Source organism: Loxodonta africana, chromosome 1 (assembly GCF_030014295.1).
Source record: "Loxodonta africana isolate mLoxAfr1 chromosome 1, mLoxAfr1.hap2, whole genome shotgun sequence".
In the NCBI taxonomy this organism is placed as follows: Eukaryota; Metazoa; Chordata; class Mammalia; order Proboscidea; family Elephantidae; genus Loxodonta; species Loxodonta africana.
Window position 1 is genome coordinate 120,991,003 of NC_087342.1, and position 24,555 is coordinate 121,015,557.

At 37.3% G+C, this 24,555-nt stretch overlaps 1 protein-coding gene across 1 annotated transcript; it reads left to right on the top strand.

Moving 5' to 3' along the window:
* The first annotated feature begins 999 nt into the window (after positions 1–999).
* Positions 1,000–24,022, top strand: BEND6 (BEN domain containing 6). The gene is made up of 5 exons (XM_023544663.2): positions 1,000–1,873; positions 5,420–5,597; positions 20,448–20,662; positions 22,224–22,416; positions 23,295–24,022. Exons 1-5 carry the CDS (start codon positions 1,754–1,756, stop codon positions 23,420–23,422), a joined length of 834 nt encoding a protein of 277 aa, XP_023400431.1. The 5' UTR covers positions 1,000–1,753; the 3' UTR covers positions 23,423–24,022.
* The last annotated feature ends 533 nt before the right edge of the window (positions 24,023–24,555 follow it).

Below are 24,555 nucleotides of genomic sequence, written 5' to 3' on the forward strand. Positions count from 1 at the left end.
GTATTAAGGTAAGTATTGTGTCATAAAACTTGTGTGTGTCTGTTTGTTTTCTGGTTCAAAACGTTGTGGTTAAAAAAATGTTTGAAATCCATTGGCTTATATTATTCATCCAAAAACATATCTTGGGTGTTCTCATGTCTGTGGTTATGTTTAATCTTGCCCTACAACTATGTAACAAACCAAACAAAACCCATTGCCATTGAGCCGATTCCAACTCATAGCAACACTGTAGGGCAGAATAGAACTGCCCCACAGGGTTTCCAAGGAGGAGCTGTAGATTCAAACTGCCAAGCTTTGGTTAGCAGCTGAGCTCTTGACCACTGTGCCACCAGGGCTCCCAACTATGTGTAAGATTAATGAAATGCTTTCTTTCACAAAAGAAAAAGAAAAAAAAAAATGCAGGCAAGGGTAGGGAAGACATAACTACATGATGAATTTTTCACTAGCTATCAGGAACTAGTAATATTTAATGTACAACCATGTTTATAATATCCCATCTGAACTTGCTAATTGGCATATATCATAAGCATGGAATCACATGTTTGTGGATGTTATAACAGAAAATAGGCCTGAAATACACTGAACAGTAGTCATTCTGAAAGAAATTTGATACATCCATTCTGGTTCGTCTTGCATAAATTTCACTTTTGTGAAGAAACATGAGGATTTGTTTTTTAACCAAATCCTATCAGCAGAGAAAAGTTTAACCCATTTAGGGATAATGCAAAGCCTATGTTTTTGTAAACCAATTTGTTTTTAGTAATTTGCAAGCCTGAAATAATTTTTGGCAGGAATAAAAAAGTTTAAAGTAGCAAATAATAACTATTAAAACCTGATTATTTATTTTAAAAGGGAAGAGGATAGAATAAGACTTTCACACTTTTGCTTTATGCACTCTCTATGTGTGAATTTTTATTTTTTAATGAGCATTGCTCCAGTGATATATTGCAGTAAGAATGCTAAGACCTAATGTGTTACATCGTCTGTGTGTAGCAAAAATTCACTTTGATCATTTCAATTCAGTATTATGCAAGAACAAATCACCTACTCTATTAGTTTGAAAAATGTCCCCTACAGTTTATATGAAATGTGTTGTTGCCCTCGAGATTTTTTTCCACCATTCTTTATGTATAATTCTTCAGTTTATGCCAAGGAAAATTCTTCCACCTCAAGATTTCAGGGTTTCCAGTAACAAAAACCACAACAAAAATCTCTAAGCAATTCTTGTTTCTTTCCGTGGAGTATTTTGGTCCTGGGGAGACCTGCTGTTTTTGTCTTTTTCCTAGATGGACAATTTCAGTCCTCTGAGATAGTGGTTGCATAAATTTAGAATGTTTCTACTTCATTTTTTAGACTCTTCACAACTGGTTGAAAAGAAAAAACTTGTAAAGACAGAAAATTTTTACACTATTTGATTTTGTAAGCAACAATTCATTGTAAATCCCTTCATGGATACCATCCCTTCATGATGGTTATGAAATTGAAAGACTTTAGAAAGAAATAAAAATGAGTAGAAAATTGGTCAATGGGGGAGAGAAAGGTAAAGAAGCATTTAATAAAAGTAGTTTATATGAATAGCTAGTGCTATTATCAAACATACAGTTTTAAATATGTATCCTTTTGTGTGTGTGTGCTTTTTCTTAAAAAAAATAAGGAAGAACATTAACTTTTGTGCTACGCCTAGAATAGCATCATCTACATGGGTATTTCCTCTTCTCACATTTCAAAAGACCCTTGATAACCAATTGAGAAAATGCAGAAGATCTTGCAAACGGATGAAATTACCGATGATGAAGCTTTTAGGAAAGGAAAGAGGAAAAGGACAGAGACAATGGACTCAGAGAATGTGAATAGTGACATGGATAAACAACAGGTTGGTTTTCTGTTACCTTGATATAATTTTATTAGCTAGTTCAACCATAATGACTTTAATAATTTATTGATTCTTTCTCTTCTATTAATTTATTCTTTTCTTTAAATTTTATTCAACCAAGGGACTATAATTTCATGTTCTCCTTTGAATGTTGAATGAGTTGAATTAAAAACATATTCAACAATTTACCTGCTCCTATTTAGGTATGGGAGCCCTGGTGGCACAGTGGTTAAAAGCTTGGCTGCTAACTAAAAGGTCAGCAGTTCAAATTCACTAGCTGCTGCTTAGAAACCCCATGGGGCAATTCTACTCAGTCCTGTAGGGTCACTATGAATTGAAATTGACTGCTGGCAAGAGCTTTTTTTTTTTTTTTGGATTTAGGTATGAGAGTCTCTGGGTGGCACAAACGATTAAGCACTTAACTACCATCCACCCAGAGGCACCTCAGAAAAAAGGTCTGGTGTCTACTTCCAAAAAATCAACCATTGAAAACCCTATAGAGCACAGTTCTACGCCAACACTTTTGGGATTGCCCTGAGTCGCAATCAACTCAAACGCAACTTATATATATATAACTGATATATATGTGCATGTGTGTTTGTGTATGTGCATATATATGTCTATGTATATACATACGTATATATGTACATATATTCACATATACATCTCATTATATATGTATATAATGACTAGTATATAGTCATATGGAAACCCTGGTGGCTTAGTGGTTAAGTGCTACAGCTGCTTACCAAAGGGTCGCCAGTTCGAATCCACTAGGCGCTCCTTGGAAACTCTATGGGGCAGTTCTACTCTGTCCTGTAGGGTCGCTATGAGTCAGAATTGACTCGACGGCACTGGGTTTGGTTTCGTTTTGGTTTATATAGTCATATATTTTATATGTATATGTATATAGTGACTAATGCTGTTGAGCATCTTCTCGTGTGCTTATTGGCTATTTGTATATCTCTGGTTAAATTTTTAAGTCCTTTGTCAATTTTTTAATTGAGTTATGTCTTTTTATTAATATTTTATTTTCTTTTTGGTGAAAATACACACAACGAAACCCACTCCCATTTAATACTTGCTAGGCATAATTAGGCATAATACATCAGTAACTGGTTGCATTCTTCCCATTGTGTCAACATTCTTATTATTTCTGTTCTAGTTGTTTCATTCCCATTGACTTAAATTCCCTGCCCCGCAACCTTCTTATCTATGCTTTAGAATTGCTGTTGTCCATTTGGTCTTATATAGATTTTTTTTTAAAGAACACACTACTCAAGGGTGACAATTTTTACTTTTTGAGCTAAACTGTTACTTAGTTTGAAGGTGACTTCAGGGGATAGTTTTGATTCAAGGTTTGAAAAATAACTCGAGGCAATAATATCAGGGACTCCTCTAGCCTCACCAGGTCCAGCAAGTCTGTGTGCTTTAAGAATTTTTCTCTGTTTCTATCAGGATCCATCTATTGTGTCCGTGACCAGAATGTTCAGAAGTGGTAGCTAGGCCTCATTTAGTTCTTCTGGTCTCAAGGTCTAGAAGGCAGTTATTTATGGAGACAGTCCTATAGTCCGGTTCCTTCTCCGATTCTTGGGTTTCCTTCTTTCTCTTTTGTTCCAGATGAAGAGAGACCAATAGTTGTATCTTAGATGGCTTCTCGTAAGCTTTTAAGACCCCAGGCACTACTCACCATGCTGGGAGATAGAACATAATCTTTAAAAACTATATTATGCCAATTGACTGGATTGTCCCATGAGACTATGACCCTAAACTTTCTAACCAAGAGAAGTAATCTCATAAGGTGATTGTTGTATCTAATTAGTATCAGCATCTGTAGCCCTCCCTTTTTTTTTTTGGTTGTTCTTATATTGCAACATTACATATAACATAGCATTTGCCAATTCATCCTTTTTCTTGTGTACAGTTTATTGACATCAATTACCTTAGTCAAGCTGTGCAAACTTCTCACATCCGATGCCACCTTTCCCATCGCCATAAACAAAAAGTGACTATTACCTAGGGAATGCTTTCCTCCCCCCCATCCCTGGTAACTACGAATGAACATTGGTCTCTGTATACTTACCTATCCTTGTCATTTCATGAAAGTGAGTACATACAATATATGTCTTTTTATGACTGACTTATTTCACTCAACATAATGTTCTTCAGGTTCATCCACGTTGTAAGATGTTTCAGGAATTCATTTTTCTTTATGGCTGAGTGGTATTCCATTTTATGTATGTACTACGTTTTGCTCATCCATTCATCTGCTGATGGGCGCTTGAGTTATTTCCATATTTTTGCTATTGTGAATAGTGCTGCAACGAACACAGGCATGCACCTGTCTGTTCATGTCATTTTATTAGATCCGTAGGGTATATGCCTAGGAGTGGAATTGCTGGGTTATATGGTAGTTAATGGAAACCCCGGTGGCATAGTGGTTAAGAGCTATAGATGCTAACCAAAAGGTCGGCGGTTTGAATCCACGAGGTGTTCTTTGGAAACCCTATGGGGCAGTTCTACTCTGTCCTTTAGGGTCGCATTGAGTCAGAATCAACTCAATGGCAGCGAGTTTGGTATCGTAGTTAATATTTTTTAAATTAAGTCTCCTTATCTCTAAACATGGGATCTTTCTCCATCAATTTAGATTTTGTTTGATGTCTTTCAGAGGTATTTTATGACTGTCTACTTAAAGATCTTGCACATCTTTTGTTATACGCTAATGGCAGCTGTTCTCAAAATAGAGATTAAATGTAAATACAAAACATTTAGATTCTAAGGACCGGAAATTGTTATAGGAAACTATAAAATTCACTTTCTGAAGATATTTTTATAAGCATTTTATTAAAGTATAATATGTATACATATCAGAAGTACATGTCTGATGAATTATCACGGACTGAACACAGCCAGGTCAAGAAATAGAATATCACCAGCACCCCAGAAACTCTCATTGTTCCCCCTCCCAGGTTCCACCCCAACATTCCTCCCTACAGGTCACCACTAGTCTTGACTTAATAAGTGGTGTCCTTTTGAATACTATGTTACTGATTGTTTGTTGCTACTATATAGAAGCAACTACCTTTTGTATGTTGGTTTGTGTCCTGCCCTCTTGCTAAGCTCTCCTATTTTATTAAATACTTTGCGTGTATTTACAGATGAAAGAAGTAAGGTTCAGATAGTGAAGCATCCTGCTCAGCATCAGACTGTATATCAAAGAAAGAGCCCAGATTTGAGTGGTGATCTTGTTGATTCTACTCTGTTATGCTGTTTTTCTACTTTATATTTTTCACCGAAGTTAGGCAGAAAGTGAGGCACATATGCATGAAACTTTAATGTTCTTCCCTTCTCCTGAGGTCCTCTGGATGGTGGGAGACAAAACTTGTCTAGATTATCAGTTAGGGCCTGGTTCCTCTCCTGGTACAGGAAGTGCATGGCCAAACAGGCATTTGTCAATCTGATTAAGCCCCTTTAGCACACAGAACATGGAATAAGCTATTGACAACACTCTGAAGCTTCTTTTGTTATGCCTGCCTTGTTTTTTAGAGAGACCCATTTTCGAGAAATGCCTTTCTGCCAGGCGAGAGCTCCAGTGAAGATGAAGAGCCATTAGCAGAATTATCAAAGGAGGAACTGCTCACCAAAATAAAAAGCCTGAAGCAAAAACTAACAAACACCCGGAAAGAAAACAGCCGACTCCGACAGTCTTTGGTCATGCTTCAAGGTAAACTTTGAGAAATTTTGACATTTGAGATGAAAGAGAATATATGTGACGAGTGAAAAGTATTGCAAATCAGCTGTCAAGAATGAAAAAGAGGATCAGTTACCATAGGTAACTCAAAAATCACATTTTAAGAAAACCACATGATTATATAATTTAAATTTGGAAGCACTCTTTTGAAGCATCTGTTTTACTGCTTAGAAAATTCTAGATTATTCCTACAAAATACTAAATGTGGTACTCATTTGATAATGTTCTACAGGTATTTACTGGGCATTTGGTATAGGTCATTCACTGTGCTAGAACCTAGAGAAAAAAGATTAGTAAGACAGAACAAGCAAGTTAGGAAGTTAATGATGGGCTTACTCATTCTCCTCTGCTAGGGAAAGCTCTAGAAATGAGGCTTATTGTGATCCATTATGGAATCAATGAGACTGATGAATCCATATATTAAATTTTAGTTTCTGTGTTGTGGGGAGTGGTTCAAGGAAATAATCTATTCCTCTGGGGATATATAGAGGAGAAAGATCAGCCTAAGGAAATTAGAAACCACCTGGCTTAATGCCCTTCTGTAAGTCCCTACATTGTGTTTAAGTGTTTATTTTTCAAAAATTATGTTTTCCATTTGTAGTTAAGCACCATGCAGTATTTTGTACAGCTGAGTATTTGGCAATCATGCCTTATGTTGGGCAGCAAGCATTCTGTTGTAAAACAGTAAATACTTAGAACATTTTGAAAAAAAGATTTCCCTGGCAGCTGTGTGCAGAATGGGTACAAGTATAAAAGCAGTACATGGAGGGTGTTGCAATCATCCAGATTAAGAACATGGCAGCCGAGGGAGCTGGCTGTGAAAATAGAGATGACAGTTCCACAATACTTTAGAGGCAGAACTGACAGGAGACAGGTAGAACATGGTGATGGGTGAGGCTGACAGAGTAATGGTTCACATGCATTTGTAGAAATATTTATTAAATTGAATGTGTGATAGTGTAAGTAGAAACAGCCACATGTGAATGGGAATAAGATATTTATTCCACTAACAAACCATTACCTCTTTACTTTTTCCCTTTAAATATTGCATTTTTATGACTGATGATTTTTCCTAGTGAGGTTTTTGAAATTTTCAAAAATCAGATAACTCCTGTTTTTATGCAATCTGTTCCAAATTCAGAGTAAGATGAAAAGCTATTTTATAAAGTAGGCATAAATTTCTGGTTAAAAACATAGATTTTGGATTAAATTCCAACTCTTGTTTTCTAGCTATAAAACTTTGGCCTTGTCACTTTATAGTACCCTCACCCCCAGCTTCAATTTCCTTCAGTTACAACAAAATGGGCATAATAAAGCATTTCCTTGTTGCTATAAGGGTTTTTTTTTTTTTTTTTAAACAAGATAATTAGAAGAGAAGCTTTACCCAGTGCCTGGCATATGGTACTCAGTAATGGTAGTTATTACTGTTACTGTCACTGTTTTTACTCATTGACAGCAGGACCTGATGCATAAACACTCAAAAAGAAAATTATAGACCAATTTCTGTAGGTAAAAAAAATCTCAGTGAAAAGAGTGCCAAATCAGGTCCGGTAGTATATGAAAGAGTCACTAAGACGAAATAAACTTTCTTTTCCAGATGGCTGTTGCAATCTTTCTCCTCCCTGTGCCATCTCCAACACTTCCTCCCTTATCCTCACTCTTATTTGATGGCTTTGCTTCATACTTCACTGAGAAATTGGAGCATAAGAAGGAACTCTTGCCTTCTTCCACCTGTGCTTGTATGCTCCACTTTCTCTCCTGCTGCTCATGATGACCTAGCCCTGTTCTAGCCAAAGACCATCTCTCCACCTATGCACCTATACTCCAACTCCAACCGTTTTGCCTATTCAAGGACAGTGTTTCAGTCATTCTTCCCCCTGTTCCCTGCATGATAAAGTTTTCCTTCTCTGTTGAATTATTCCCATTAGCATCAAATATACTACTACTTCTTCCATTTAAAAAGAAAAATTCTCTTTCAACCTGTTTTTTTCTCTACCTTCCACCCTATTCCCTTCCTCTCTTTATAGGAAAACTCCTTGAAAGACTTGACTGTACATACTCTCTTCAATTTTCCCCCACTTATTTTTTTATTCTCTCTAGATCCCACTTCAGTCAGGTCCATATCATCCCATTATAACTTCTTTTCCCAAGATCATCAGTAATCTGCACACTGCTTAACCCAATGGTCATTCCTCAATTGTCATCTTAAGCGCAGCATCGGCAGCATTTGACACATTTGACAATCTTTCCTTCCTTGAAAAACTTTCTTCACTTGGTTTCCAGGACACCACACTCACCAGTTCTCCTCCTACATTGCTGGTCTTTCCATCTCAGTTTATTGGCTGATTCCTCTTATCATCCTACCCACAGAATATTTGATGATGCCCCAGGCTGAGTCCTTGGACGACTTTCTTTTGTATCTGCATTCACCCCCTGGGTAATCTTATCCAATCATATGTTGTTGAAATCTATCGATAATCTCTGATTCTCAGATTTGTATGTGCTGCCTGGACCTTTCCCCAAACTCACTAACTGTGTATTTGACATGACTAATAAGCATCTCAGACTAACCTACCTCAAACCACATTTCTGACCTCCCTCATCCTGTTTCTCTCTTTCTTCCTCGTCTTAGTTAATGGTAACTTCATTATTCCAGTTTCTCAGACCATAGACCGTGCTGTTATCTTGGGTTTCTTTATTCCTTTAACCCTGCACATTCAGTTTATCATCAAATCCTACTAACTTTACCTTAAAAATATTTCTGGAATTTAATGCCTTTTTACCATTCCCACTACTGCCACTCTGGTCAAGTCACCATTATCTCTCCCCTAGATTATTATGGTGGGCTCCTAACAGGTCTCTCTACTTTGGCTTTTGCTCCTCTACAGTCTATTTTCAACACATAAGTCAATTCCTGTCACTCCTTTGCTCAAAACCCTCCAGTGAATTCCTTCCTCACTCAGAGAAAAAACTGAAGTCCTTATTATGATCTTTGAGTCCTTACATGATCTGGCCACTTCCCCTCCAGTTATTTCTCTGGCCTTATTTTATACTACTCTTCCCCTCTTTCTCTATGATCCAGCCACACTGACCACTTGCATTTACTTGGAAACATCAGGCATGCTGTCTGTTCCATTCTCTCTATCTGGAATGTTCTTCCCCAGATATCTACACGGCTTGCACCCTCACTTTCTTCATGTCTTTGCTCCAAATTCATCTTTTCCCTCACCTCCTCTCCCCATCTAAAATTTCAACTTCACCTCCAACTCTCAACATTTTGTATTGTCTTTCTCTGTTTTGTTCTCTCTTTGGCTTTTATAACTATATATAATCTACTATATATTTAATACTGTCTGCCCCCTCCTCCATACACACAGACTAGAATATAAACCTAGAAAGCAAATAGTAAAATCGGTATTGGCAACAGGGAAAGTGGGTAACTGCCTGCCTCTACCTGAGTGTTCATTCATTCATTTATTCATTCAGTAAATAATTTAGAGTCCCTACACGGTAAGCGGGTACTATATGTCAAGCACTGTTCTAAGTGCTTAGAAAGATCAGTGAACAAAACAGACAAAGATCGCTGCCCTCATAGAGCTTATATTGTAGTGAGGGAAAATGTTATTGTTGTTAAAAAAAAAAAAAACTTTTTTTTTTTTTTTTTTTTTTTTTAGGTGCTGTCAAATTGATTTCAACTCATAGCAACTCCACGTAACAGTAGAACTGCTCCAGAAGGTTTTCTAGGCTATAATCTTTACAGGAGCAGATCACCAGGTCTTTCTTCCACAAACCTGCTGAGTGGGTTAGAACCACCAACCTTTCAGTTAGCAGCTGAGCACTTAACCATTGCGCCAAAATAATAATTTAATAAATTATGTAATATGTTAGAAGATGATAAGTGCCATGAAAAACAGAGAGAGGCAAAGGGGATTTGAGGCAGAGGAGGGAGTTTGAGATTTTAAATAGTGTCATCAGCATAGGTCTCATTGTGAAGCCACAGTTGGAAACTAGGGAGATACCAGTTGGTTGACATTTCATATATAATCCAAATAACAAAAGGGCCTGAGTGTCCAATGCATGCTGGTTATTTATCTTTTGCTCAATGTCCCTAATAACACGTAGAACTAAGAGTTAAGACTGTTTATTTATAAAGCCTACTAAGAAAAATGGCAGAATACACATACAATTCTAGACATTCAGAATGGCAACTGCGTGTATGTGCTATGTATGTGTGTGGTAAGCATTTGAAATATGTCTTCTGGGCCACAACTGACCAGCACAATAAAATGTGAAAGGAAATTAGTGATATGTTTTATAGAAGGCTATTAAATTATCACTTGGCTGCTAACGGAAAGGTTGGTAGTTCAACCCATCCAACCACTCCATGAGAGAAAGACCTAGTAATCTATTCCTGCAGAGGTTACAGCCTAGAAAACCCTATGGGACAGTTCTCCTCTGTCACATGAGGTTATAAGGAGTTGAAATGGACTCAACAGCACCTAACAACAACAACATAGAGAATGAATATACAACAGGAGCCTTAGTGGCAAAAACAAAAGAATCAGCTGAAAACCCAACTTTATAACTGATATTTCAGTAAGGAGTCAAAAATCAATGTTTTTCCCAGCTTCATTTAAATACAGCAGAAAAGCTTCATTTAAATATGTGTGACTTTTCCTCCTCTCTTGAAACTCCACTAAACATAAATTTAAAATGCATAAAACCACAAAGACAAAGAAAACTTCCAAAAAGAACACAGCAAATAAAATATGTCATTATGGGTTGAATTGTGTCCCCCAAAAGTTATGCTAAATCCTAACACCTGAACCAGTGAATGTGATCTTGTTTGGGAAAATAGTGTTTTTCTTTGCAGTTGTTATCAGTTAAATTAATGAAGTCATACAATGGCATCACTAGGGGGCTGCAGGGGGTACAGACCTTGCCAGGTGACACTGTCAGAGGGGTGACACCAAAATGATTGCCCATAAAATTTTTGTGCAGTGTTTCAGCAGAAATTTATTATTTTTTACAAAAATATCCCTTTAATTAGTTGTAACAACAAAAAATTTTTCGTAAACTCAGCTTAAACAAAACAAAAAAACCAAACATATTGCCACCCAGTCAATTCCGACTCATAGCTTACATGTTTCAATATACCTACAATGCTAAACTCTATGCTAATTTACATTTTGAACCTTCTAATGCACCCCAGTCAGCGCTGTCATTATTACCCAATTACAAGGATGCTTTGAGTCATGTGGTTTCATCTGTACGTGCTACAAGCATGCCCTGTTTTTCTTGTTGCTGCCAGAGGTTTTTATTTTTATTTTTTGTAATTTTTATTGTGCTTTAAGTGAAAGTTCACAAATCAAGTCAGTCTCTCATACAAAAATTGATATACACCTTGCTATATTTTTTTTTTTTTTTTTTTTTTAGTTGCTCTCCCTCTAAGGAGACAATACACTTCTTCCCTCCACTGTATATTTTCGTGTCCATTCGGGAACCTTCTGACCCCCTCTGCCTTCTCATCTCCTCTCCAGACAGGAGCTGCCCACATAGTCTCATGTATCTACTTGATCCAAGAAGCTCACTCTTCACCAGTATCATTTTCTATTGCTTAGTCCAATCCAATCCCTGTCTGAAGAGTTGGCTTTGGGAATGATTCTTGTCTTGGGCTAACAGAAGGTCTGGGGACAATGACCTCTGGGGTCATTCTAGTCTCAGTCAGACCATTAAGTCGGGTCTTTTTATGAAAATCTGAGGTCTGCATCCCACTGCTCTCCTGATCCCTCAGGGGTTCTCTGTTGTGTTCCCTGTCAGGGAAGTCATCGGTTGTAGCTGGGCATCATCTAGTTCTTCTGGTCTCAGGCTGATGTCATCTCTGGTTTATGTGGCCCTTTTTTTTTCTGTCTCTTGGGCTCATAAATACCTTGTGTCTTTAGTGTTCTTCATTATCCTTTGCCCCAGGTGGATTGAGACCAATTGATGCATCTTAGATGGCCCCTTGCTAGCATTTAAGACCCCAGACGCCACTATCCAAAGTGGGATACAGAATGTTTTCTCAATAGATTTTATTATGCCAATTGACTTAGATGTCCCCAGAAATCATGGTTCCCCAAACCCCTGCTCCTGCTACGCTGGCCTTTGAAGCATTCAGTTTATTTAGGAAACTTCTTTGCTTTTGGTTTAGTCCAGTTGTGCTGACCTCTCCAGTATTGTATGTTGTCTTTCCGTTCACCTAAAATAGTTCTTATCTACCACCTAACTAGTGAAAACCCCTCTCCCTCCCTCCTTCCCCACCCTCATAACCATCAAAGAATATTTTCTTCTCTGTTTAAACTATTTTTCATGTTCTTATAATAGTGGTCTCATACAATATTTGTCCTTTTGCAACTGACTAATTTCACTCAGTGTAATCCCTTCCAGATTCCTCCATGTTATGAAATGTTTCATGGATTCATTATTGTTCTTTATCGATGTGTAGTATTCCATTGTGTGAATATACCATAATTTATTTATCCGTTCATCTGTTGATGGGCACCTTGGTTGCTTCCATCTTTTTGCTTTGTTAACAGTGCTGCAATAAATATTTTGTGTGCATATATCTGTTCATGTAAAGGCTCTTATTTCTCTAGGATATATTCCAAGGGGTGGGATTGCTGGATTGTATGGTAGCTCTATTTCTAGCTTTTTAAGGAAGCACCAAATTGATTTCCAAAGTGGTTGTACCATTTTACATTCCCACCAGCAATGTAGAAGTGTTCCAGTCTCTCTACAACCTCTCCAACATTTATTATTTTGGGTTTTTTTGGATTAATGCCAGCCTTGTTGGAGTGAGATGGAATCTCGTTGTAGTTTTGATTTGCATTTCTGTAATGGCCAATGATCATGAGCATTTCCTCATGTATCTGTTAGCTACCTGAATGTCTTCTTTAGTGAAGTGTCCCTTCCTATCCTTTGCCCATTTTTTAATTGGGTTATTTGTCTTTTTGTAATTGAGTTTTTGCAGTATCATGTAGATTTTTTAGAGATCAGGTGCTGATCAGAAATGTCATATCTCAAAACTTTTTCCCAGTCTGTAGGTAGTCTTTTTACTCTTTTGGGGAAGTCTTTGTATGAGCATAGGTGTTTGATTTTTAGGAGCTTCTAGTTATCTAGTTTCTCTTCTGCATTTTTAGTAATGTTTTGTATACTGTTTATGCCATGTATTAGGGCTCCTGACGTTGTCCCTATTTTTTCTTCCATGCTGCTATTGTTTTTATAGTCACTGATTTTGTCAAATTTTCTGGTGTTTTAGCTACAACATTGTGGTATTGGTATTTGTGAACGTATATCAGTAATTTTTTTTTGAGAATGAGTTATTAATTAAAGGAAAAGAAGGAGTGGTATATAGGAATTATGATTTACGAGTAACATTAAAACAAAAACATTACTAAGGATTCTGCATGGCCTGGTATAGAGAGAGGTCCGTGGCAGAGGGTGACACCATGAGCCACTGCACTGGGTGACACTGACCCTAATGATGCCACTAAATCATACCGGAGTAGGATGGGTCTTAATTCCAATCTCTTCTTAGTGGCCTCTTATAAAAGAGAAGGACAGACAGGGAAACAGAGACACACACAGGGGGAAGACAGATGCGATGTGACAATGGAGGCAGATGCATTGCTAAGCAGCAAAAGAACATCAATGACTGTCATCAGTCATCAGAAACTAGGAGTAAGGCATGAAACAGTTCCTCTCTCAAAGATCCCAGAAGGAGTCAACACAGCTGACACCTTGATTTGGACTTCTAGCCTCCAGAGCTGTGAGAAAATTAATTTCTGTTCATTAAAGCCACGTACTTGGTGGTATTTTGTTATGGCAGCACTAGGAAACTAAGGCAGAGGACAATTAATATGAGAAGTTGAGAAACAGCTGGGTGAGTGGTAACTGAGTTAATCTGGACAAATCTGAAAGCTCAGTGTCTGCGTTGGGGCTGCGGAAGGGATAGAGGCAGAAATGTTAAAAAGAGATAAGCCACATCACACCACAGAACTAGAAAAAGATTCAGGAACTGTACATGTGAGAGGAGATTATGGTACTTACTGCTGGCAGTGCTAAAAACTGGGGAATTCATTGGAAAACCTGTATGAAGACTCTTTCAACATACAGATTCACAAACACATGCTCCCATGTAGCCTGCAAGTACTGCTCCTTCACCACAATGGAAGCTGGAGGTTTTCTCTCAGTGAACCAAAGTCTATGAACTCAGGGACACTGGGCACAGCTGAGGGATGGGTTATGAATACTTGAGAAAATTCCATAACATGAAAAACAGAGATCAAAGCAAGAAAACAAGCAGAAAAATAAATTCAGAGGAAACAGAGACGATGCAGGGAGCAGAAGAAAACTCCAGTAATAGGAGACATTATGTTCATGAAACAAGATCAAAGTAGTTTTAAAAAGGATTATTCAAAGAACAGGGAAGGAAAAAAACTAGAAATTGAAGTGTGACTGGAAGTAAAAGTTCAAAAAACACACTGCCATCATATCGAATCTGGCTCATAGTAACCCTATAGGACAGAGTAGAACTGCCCCACAGGATTTCCAAGGCTGTAAATCTTTACAGTATCTTTCTCCCATGGAGTGGCTGGTGGGTTTGAACCACCCACCTTTTGGTTAGCAGCCAAGCGCTTTTAACCACTGCACTACCAGGGCTCTCTGTAATTAAAGTTAAGAAAATCTTATTATTAGAGCAAAAAAGACAAAAGAGAAATATAAAAAATTAGAAAAATAGTGAATTAGTCCAGGAGGTCCAACATCTAAAGATTATGAGGTCCTGAAAGAGAAAAGAGGAAGAAGTTATAAAATAAATAATAAGATCAATTTCTAAAACTGAAGGACACTGTTACAGATAGAATTATATCCCCCCAAATTATGTGTTGTAAATCCTAACTTTTATGCCTGTGGTTATAATCCCATTTGAGAATGAGTTATCTTTGTGATGTTAATGAGGCAGGATTAGTGTAGTATATATTTTGAGTCAATCTTTTGAGATATAAAAGAGATTAAAGAAGCCAGCAGAGCAGAGAGGGGGAAGAGAGATGCCAAGCCACAGGAAGATTGCCAGGATCTGAAACTTAGAGAGACAAGGATTTTCCTCCAGAGCTGACAGAGAAAGAAAGCTTTCCTCTAGAGTGGGCACCCTGGATTCAAACTTCCAGCCTCCTAAACTGTGAGAAAATAAATTTCTATTTGTTAAAGCCACCTATTTGGGGTATTTCTGTGACAGCAGCTCTAGATGACTAAAATTGGGACACATTTCTACGTTGAAGGATACCACCAAAGGTCAAGAGTGATGAGTGAAAAAAGGCCTGGCACAGGCATAATCCTGTGAAATTTCAGAACACTGGAAGGGAAAATCCAAAAGTTTTAAGAGAGAACAAGCACATATTATGCTAAAGCCTAGGAGTCAGAATGGCATTGGACTTTTCACCAACAACACTGGAAGCTCAGGATAATTAAGCAACGCCTTCTGAATTCTGAAGGGAAGTGATTTATACCTAAAATTCTATGCCCAGCAAAACTAATAGCCAAATGCGAGGGTAAAATGTGAGGGTAGTATAGTAATATTTTCACACATACAAAGTCTCAAGAATATTATCTCTATTAGCCTCCTTTTTCGGAAAGCTAATAGAGGATGTGCTCCTGCAAAATGAGAGTAAACCTAGAAAGAGAAAGACATGATATCCAGAAAACAGATGATCCCATTTAGGAAAGAGTCAAAGGAGATCTGCAGGATAATAGTGCAGGGAAGCCCCAGGGTGCCAAGTATAGAGTGGCCTAGAGAGCAGCTAGTGCATCCAGATTGTTTGAGGGATATGGAGGGTTCCAGAAAGGATATCTCAAAAAAAAAAAAAAAAAGAGAAATGAAATTAACAGATATGATGTATCCAAACTTACTGAGAGAGTTCTGGTAGAAAGTTTAGAGACGTGTTAGTGCCCCATATTTTTTAAAAAAAAAAGGTGCCATCGAGTGGATTCTGACTCACAGAGGTAGGACAGAATAAAACTGCCCCATAGGGTTTCCAAGGCTGTAATCTTTTTGAGAGCAAACTGCCACATCTTTGTCCCACAGGGTGGCTGGCGGGTTCGAACCACAAACCTTTTGGTTAGCAGCTGAGCACTTAACTGCTGCACCACCAGGGCTCCTTTGTGTTAGTGACAGAAACATTAAAAAATGATAAATAAATTAAAAATGAGACAATTATTAACCCAGGAAAACATCATGGTTTAATTGCAAGAGACTGTTAACATTATTTACATAATGTAAACACAATATTTACTGAACTAGAATTTGTTTTAAAACTACTGGGATGGTAGAAAAGAATGTGTATGTGTATTTGCATGTGAGTGTGTTTGTAGGGGGGAGGTGAAAGAGAGCTAAATAAATCCTTATATTACATAGTAGAACAGCAATAAATAATTATCAGAGTCTGAAAAAAAATCAAGAAATAGTTGTATTGCATATTATTATTTAAAAACATGAAGGTAAATACCAGAAGAAACAGGTAAAAGAATTGGAAGCAATTGCCTTTAGGAATTGTAATGAGCGATGGTGGGTGACATTAATTGTAGAATAGCCATATAATAAAAAACTACTAAGGAATGCCTTATGGATACACAAAACAACATAAACGAATCTCAAAACATTATGCAGAGAAAAAAAACAAGTCGTTCCTATCCTCTCCCCGCCCCCCAAAAAAGTACATATTGTTTGACTCCATTTATATGAAATTCTAGAACAGGTAAATGTATCTATGGCTGAAGAAGTCAGGAGGCAAGGCCAGGGATTGAGTTAGAAGGGACACGAGGGAACTTTGTGGGAGGATGGAAATGTTCCTATATCTTTATGAAAATGTGCATTAACCAGGTATATTCATTTGTCAAACTCATCCCCTTTATCTACTTAATTTTTGCTCAGACTTCACAAAACATCTTACCTTTCAGTGTGTGTAGATTGTTGTTGTTGTTGTTAGGTGCCGTTGAGTCAGTTCTGACTCATAGCGACCCTATGCACAACAGAACAAAACACTGCCCAGTCCTGTGCCATCCTTACAATCGTTATGCTTGAGCCCATTGTTGCAGCCATTGTGTCAATCCACCTCATTGAAGGTCTTCCTCTTTTCCGCTGACCCTGTACTTTGCCAAGCATGATGTCCTTCTCCAGAGACTGATCCCTCCTGACAACATGTCCAAAGTATGTAAGACGCAGTCTCTCCATCCTTGCTTCTAAGGAGCGTTCTGGCCGTACTTCTTCCAAGACAGATTTATTCGTTCTTCTGGCAGTCCATGGTATATTCAATATTCTTCGCCAACACCACAATTCAAAGGCATCAGTTCTTCTTCGGTCCTCCTTATTCATTGTCCAGCTTTCACATGCATATGATGCAATTGAAAATACCATGGCTGGGGTCAGGCGCACCTTAGTCTTCAAGGTGACATCTTTGATCTTCAACACTTTAAAGAGGTCCTCTGCAGCAGATTTACCCAATGCAACGCGTCTTTTGATCTCTTGACTGCTGCTTCCATGGCTGTTGGTTGAGGATCCAAGTAAAATGAAATCCTTGACCACTTCAATCTTTTCTCCATTTATCATGATGTTGCTTATTGGCCCAGTTGTGAGGATTTTTGTTTTCTTTCTGTTGAGGTGCAATCCATACTGAAGGCTGTGCTCTTTGATCTTCATTAGTAAGTGCTTCAAGTCCTCTTCACTTTCAGCAAGCAAGGTTGTGTCATCTGCATAACCCAGGTTGTTAATGAGTCTTCCTCCAATCCTGATGGTCCGTTCTTCTTCATGTAGTCCAGCTTCTCATATTATTTGCTCAGCATACAGATTGAATAGGTATGATGAAAGACTACAACCCTGATGCACACCCTTCCTGACTTTAAACCAATCAGTATCCCTTTGTTCTGTCCGAACAACTGCTTCTTGATCTATGTAAAGGTTCCTCATGAACACAATTAAGTGTTCTGGAAATTAGACCTCAAAAAATAATATTTTCCAAGAACATCTAAAAAAACAGGCAAAGTATTCACCTTCCAGTCTTAATTGCAAAAAAGAATCATGATGCAACATTGTTTATATAGTTTGGTCCTAATTATGTACAAGAAAATGCACAAATATAGATAGAAATGCACAGATAAAAATGACAAGAAGGATGCATGTGAACTTTCATAATTAGAAAAAACAGTGCATATTTTCAAAGCCTCACTTCATACCGAATCCTCTTTTTCTCTTTGCATCCTAGCTTCGGCCTTCTTGCAATTCCTCAAATGAGGAACTTGTATATCCTGTGCCCATGCCTTCCTCATTCCCTTCAGCTATTTAATTCCTGGTTCGATTTCAGCTTTCAGGTCAAATCTTGACCTCCTCAAGGAAGCCACCCTTGCCCTTCCCACCCCATGCTAGGTCAGACACCTTGTGCCTCTCCTTTGTGGCACTTAATTATAATTTCTCATTTATTTTCATGATTACTTAAATAATGCCTCCTTCCTCCACTAGACTTCAGCTCTAAAAGGACATGGACCACACCTGTTTTTGTTCATGGTTTAATTCCTAGCACCTAGCATAGTGCTTGGCAAATATTGAGTTGTTTTTTTTTTTTTATGTAAGATAGCAGCTTATAGCACGGACTTGGGAGCCTACAGTGTAAATTTGAATCTTGGCTCTTCTTTTTACTAACTGGATGGCCGTGGGAAAGTTACTTAACCTCTCACTGCCTAATTGTCCTCATCTGTAGATTGGGGGTAATGACAATGAAGATTAAATAAGTGAACATTAGTAAAGCTCTCAGACTAGTATCTGACACAGAGTAAAAGTGAAATAAACATTTAATTTTACTAAGTGCTAAATAAATAATTATTGATTGAATAAATGCCTGGCACATGAGAGATGCTTAGTAAATATTTATTAAAAGAATAGAAAATAAGATATTCTCTTTTAGTAGGTTTTCCTATTTCCCTGTCAATATAATATCAGATATACTGATTTCAACACATCATCAGGATGCCTAATTTCCTCCTTTCAAGTCAAATATTCTTTTAAGGTTATAGCTTAATAATATGCTTAGAAGAAGTATAAAAAAAGTTCAGTCTTGACTAGAAAGGACCCCAGAGGTCATGGTCCCTAGAACTTTTGTTAGCCCAAGACAGGAACCATTCCCAAAGCCAAGTCTTCAGACAGGGATTGGACTAGAGTATGCAATAGAAAATGATACTGGTGAGGAGTGAGCTTCTTGGATCAAGTAGACACATGAGACTATGTAGGCAGCTCCCATCTGGAGGGGTGATAAGAAGGCAGAGGGGGGCAGAAACTGGCTGAATGGACATGGAAATACAGGGTGGAGAGCAGTGTGCTGTCTCATTAGAGGGAGAGCAACTAGGAGTATACACCCAATGCCGTCGAGTCGATTCCAACTCATAGCGACCCTATAGGCCAGAGTAGAACTGCCCCATAGAGTTTCCAAGGAGTGCCTGGAATATAAATTTTTGCATGAGAGACTGACTTAATTTGTAAACTTTCACTTAAAGCACAATAAAAATTAAAAAAAAAAAAAAGTTCAGTCTTTTCACCTCTCCAGCAGGAATTGCCCTCAACCATAGAATGAGGAATTGAATTAGATAGGGTCCAAGGTCTCTTCCCAGTCCAACAAATTGTTATTTGTCCTTAGGAAACAAGCTAGCTATAACAACAAAGAAGACCATTTTATAAGGAACATGAAACCTTTGAATGTGTAAGTTTCCATTCAAAAAAAAAAAGAAAAGAAAAGGAACCAAGAGACTATTCAATTGATTACCAGTATCATCTGGACAATGAATAAGGAAGACCGAAGAAGAGTTGACGCCTTTGAATTGTGGTGTTAGCGAAGAATATTGAATATACATACCATGGACTGCCAAAAGAACGAACAAATCTGTCTTAGAAGAAGTACAACCAGAATGCTCCTTAGAGGCAAGGATGGCGAGACTGCTTCTTACATACTTTGGACATGTTGTCAGGAGGGATGAGTCCCTGGAGAAGGACATCATGCTTGGCAGAGTACGGGTCAGCAGAAAAGAGGAAGACCCTCAACAAGGTGGATTAACACAGTGGCTGCAACAATGAGCTCAAGCATAATGATTGTAAGGATGGCACAGGAACAGGCAGTGGTTCGTTCTGTTGTGTATAGGGTTGCTATAAGTCGGGACCAACTCAACGGCACCTAACAACAAACAACAACAACATCATCTGTAATATGTGAAAACATAGGTTTGAATTGTGGCAGTGAATTTTTGTTAATTTAACGGAATTTGATTTCCTGGCAAACCAAATACAAAGGTCACAGAAAATTGAGTTTAATTTGTGAGAAATGCCTTATTTTATCTTGGCATTTAAACTGGCCTAACGCCCAAGTGTGAGCTTCTGGAAGGTGATTGTTAATAGGATCACTGATGTCTCCAAATAAGAGATTAAACACCTTCAGTGGTATTTTTATAATAACAAAAAGGAATCAACTTCTTAAAATGTTCTTTTTAGATACAGAATAATGCATATGCACTTAAATACAATAACCAAATGCTTTAAAATTCTTTACTATAATTATTAAATTATTTAATAATAAATAGCAAATACATTGCAACCACCCTTCCTACCTCGTTTATTTTCAAAGCTTGTAAATGTTAACAATTTGGGAGTATTCTTCCACACATTTCTATGCATATATACCCAATAAAAATATGTATATGTACACCTGTAATTATTGGTATTTTATAAAATGTTACTTTTTCTTGCCATTTTAGTGCTACCGCAGGCTGTCACCCAGTTTGAAGAACTGGTAGGTATGGCCGAGGCCCTGCTGAAGGGTGGAGGAGTCATGTCTACATCTACAACTACCCTCTGGAGAGCAACAAACAACTCTTCACCAGATTCATTTGCCTCAACGTGCAACAATTCTAATTCCAGTTCACCAATTTCCTTGAATGCCGAGGAAGAGCCTCATACTGATGAGAAACAGGTTAGTTAAAATACCTGCCCTGTTGTTCTTTGATACACAGTTAAATATAAAAATTAAAATAAGGGTAGGAAATCTTTTATCATATAACTTTAGAAAACAACCATAACATTCCTATTGCATAATTTTTTTAAATAATAAGAACTACTATTTGTGAAACAAAGACCCAGTCTAGAAACCTAAAGTCAAATTGCAGACATTGACAAAGTTATTAAACTGTAAACTCCTGTAGTAAATGGTGTATCAACTCTTAAACCAGTGATAGAAGGATAATTATGCATTAAGGGTTATAAGATTATATCATTGAAAGAAGGTAGATTTCAGGCTCTTCATGCTCGCTAAACACAGTTCTTTTTCTATTTTCCCAATTTCTCTTAATCAAGAAACAGACGCTAAAAACACAAACGCTTTGTCAGAGCCAGGTATCAGCCTTAGAAAATATGCCTTCAAGAACTAGAATTAAATGCTAACTAATAGTCTAACATCCTGAATATTTGAATCTTAGTATATCAGTTTCCTATTGCTGCTGTAACGGATGACCACAAGCTTAGTGACTTAAGACAATACAAATTTATTGTCTCTACAGTCTGTAGGTCAGAAGTCTGGTAGCAGTCTCACCAGACTAAGGTCAAGGTGTCAGTAGCTGCATTCCTTTCTAGAGTCTCTAGGAGAGAATCTGTTTCTTGTTAATTCCAATTTGTGCAGTATTCAGTTCCAGGGGGTTGTAGGACCGAAGTCCCCGTTTTTTTGCTGGCTGTAAACTGAAAAAGCCACTCCTAATTCTAGAAGCTACTGCACTCATTGGCTTCTTCCTTCTTCAAAGCCAGCAATGGCAGGTCAAGTCCCTCTGACTCTTCAAATCTCACCTCCTTTTGTCACACTTTTCTGACCGATATTTCTGCCTCCCTCTTCCACTTTTAAAGACTCTTGTGATTAGAGTGGGCCCAGGATGATCTCCGCATGTCAAAGTCCTTAACCTTAATCATACCTGCAAAGGTAATTTTTGCCATATAAGGTAACATATTTACAGAACCTGAGATTAGGATACGGAGATCAGAGGGCCATTATTCTGCCACACTTAGTATTAAGTCTTGAGGATGGGACGAACACTTAAAGCTCCCCACCCAGATTACAAAACCAAACCCAGTGCTGTTGAGTCGATCCCACTCATGGTGACCCAATGTGTTAAAGAGTAGAACTGCTCCAAAGGATTTTCTTGGCTGTAATCTTTACAGAAGCAGATCACCAAGACTTTCTTCCATGGGATCGCTGGGTCGGGTCAAGCTGCCAACCTTTAAGTTAGTAGTTCAGCACAAACTACTTGGACTACCAGGGACCTTAGATTATATGACAAGAATTTGTATATATTCTGGAAGAAATACTGCATAAATCTTGGGAATTATCTTAAAGATATCATTTAACTCTAAATGCTGAAAAGTAAAATATATATTAAAAGTCTAACAACTTAAAGAATGTTGATACTGTTTTCTTGTATGTCTTAATTAGTAATATATTTCTCCAAATATTTCTTTTTTCCTATTTCAATTATTATTTTCATTTTTAGTTCAAGATTGAAAAATGGCAGATTGCCCGTTGTAATAAGAGCAAGCCTCAGAAGTTTATTAATGATTTAATGCAAGTACTTTACACAAATGAATATATGGCCACACACAGCCTGACGGGGGCAAAATCCTCTACTTCAAGGGACAAAGCCGTGAAACCAGCTATGAATCAGAATGAAGTTCAAGAAATCATAGGTGATAATAAGATTGCATTATACTCTCACATAAATTTGAAATTACATTATCATTCAAGGTCAAGTTATTCTTTTATGCTCCTTCATTTTTTTCAAATTTATTTTTCTGTGAAAGAAAAATCTCAGCATAGTCTAAATGATACTCTTATTAAATATTGAAAATTTTATAGAAAAACTTTATATTACACACGATTATTAAAATAAAACTAAATTTTATATTGCTATAAAAATTGAATGACATAAATTTCATAGCTTTAGAAAGTAAAATTTCAAAACCTTTTAAAATAAAATTTCAGTAACAGTATGTCTTGTTTTCTCTTGGTTACATCCATCATCTTTTCTTCTAGAAAGATAGAAGTTGGACATCCTATTTACGGTTCTGAAATTAATAAATCTCCTTAAGTGTGATTATCTAGCTTTTCAAAATTTTTTTTTTTTGCAAACATTCAGCAAATTTAGGGATTCTCTGAATCCCAGCTCTATATATTTCAATAATGTGTCATTTCTTAGTTCGAAAAAGATCAGTCTGAATCTAGTTATTTCAACTGATGTTGGGAATGAATGAAAACAAATTCCTAACATTTTGGGGCTAAGGGACCGAGAGTTCATAGCAAATAGGGTTAAAGTTGAATAGTACCATAGAAAACAACTATCCATACTCTGAATGTATAAAATAGACTTTCTGATAACTCTTGCTTTGATTTGGAAAACTTGCCTGTATATTCATCAGTTTAAATATCTCATTAGTGTTTGGGCTGCTTTTGTTAAATGGAGACAAAATTACAATGAGGAATGTTTGATATTTTCTCCCAGTTTATACTTTAAAATGCAAGTCCTCATAAAGTGTTTTTATTTTGTTGTTGTTGTTGTTTTTTACAGGAGTCACAAAACAGTTATTTCCCAATACAGATGATGTTTCAATTCGAAGAATGATAGGGCAAAAGCTAAATAACTGTACCAAGAAGCCACATTTAAGCAGAAATCTTAATTTTCAGGATTTTAAGTAGGCTTTTTTGGTAAGTCTTTTAAATCTTCACGATCCTTTAAATGTGGCAAGAAAATATTGTAATTGTTTTACGTGTAGACTAGCATTTTCCAAACACTCTCCTAGATAATACCAGTGACCTGTGAAATTCTAATAGGTATTCCTAGGGGTGAAGGTGGGAGAGGGTTGTTTGGGGGTTTAAACTGGCGAAATACTAAGTCACACAGGTTTTTCTTTCCCAGAACCTCTCAGATATTTTGATACTCTTCAGTATGCCCATGTACACTAGAAATCTCTAAGAAGGGGGTCTAGTATTCCAAATATGTTTTACTGAGGAACGTTTTTTTCTTCACAGAATACCTATTCATTTGGAGGTAGGATAGAAAGTAGCCAAAGAAGGGAAAGAAGACAATTTATGAAGTGTTTCTCTAGAACAGGGGAGATTCAGGCCCTTGGGAAATCTGAGGCATACCAGTGAGACTGACCTTAGAATCTAAACAGTGGTTTGATGCGTGTACAAACTATTGGCTAGAAGCCTTAAACGGATCTCTTTCACTGTTCTCCTTATTGCTTCTCATTGTCTTTAAACATTTGTTTAAAATCAGTTTTTTTTTAGTTTGCATTTGTTTAATAAGAAATTTTACCAGGGTGCTTGCATTGTATTAAGGAAAAAAAAAAAAAAAAGCAAAACTCCTCTTGCTGAGAGAGTTCTGAAGAAAATACATAGAATAGTTGATAGTCAGGCCTCGCCCCAGGCAAAACTGTGTAGAGAAATTGTGTGTTTGCTCTAGCAACCCAGTGTCCTTGCCTTTTCTGTTGTACTCACTCTTCCTCTCTCTCCATTACTTTGATGGAAAAATATGTGAAAAAAAATATGTATGGTTGTGTTATTAATATTTTAATCCATTAATGGAGTTATATGGGTAACACGAGGGCAAGGCCCGCTACAGGTATCTTTTTTCCCTTTTTTTTTTTTAAGTTCTATCTTTGCCTCCCACTTTGTCTGTTCTCTGACCAGCATCAGCCCCTTTAAGAGCATTTTACTTGTATTCATTTCAGATCGTGTTTTAAACGGTGTGTGGAATTGTGTGTAATACAGTAGTCCCAACCTATTGCTGACCACCACCCTATTCTATTCTCCTCAAGGGTCCCTTA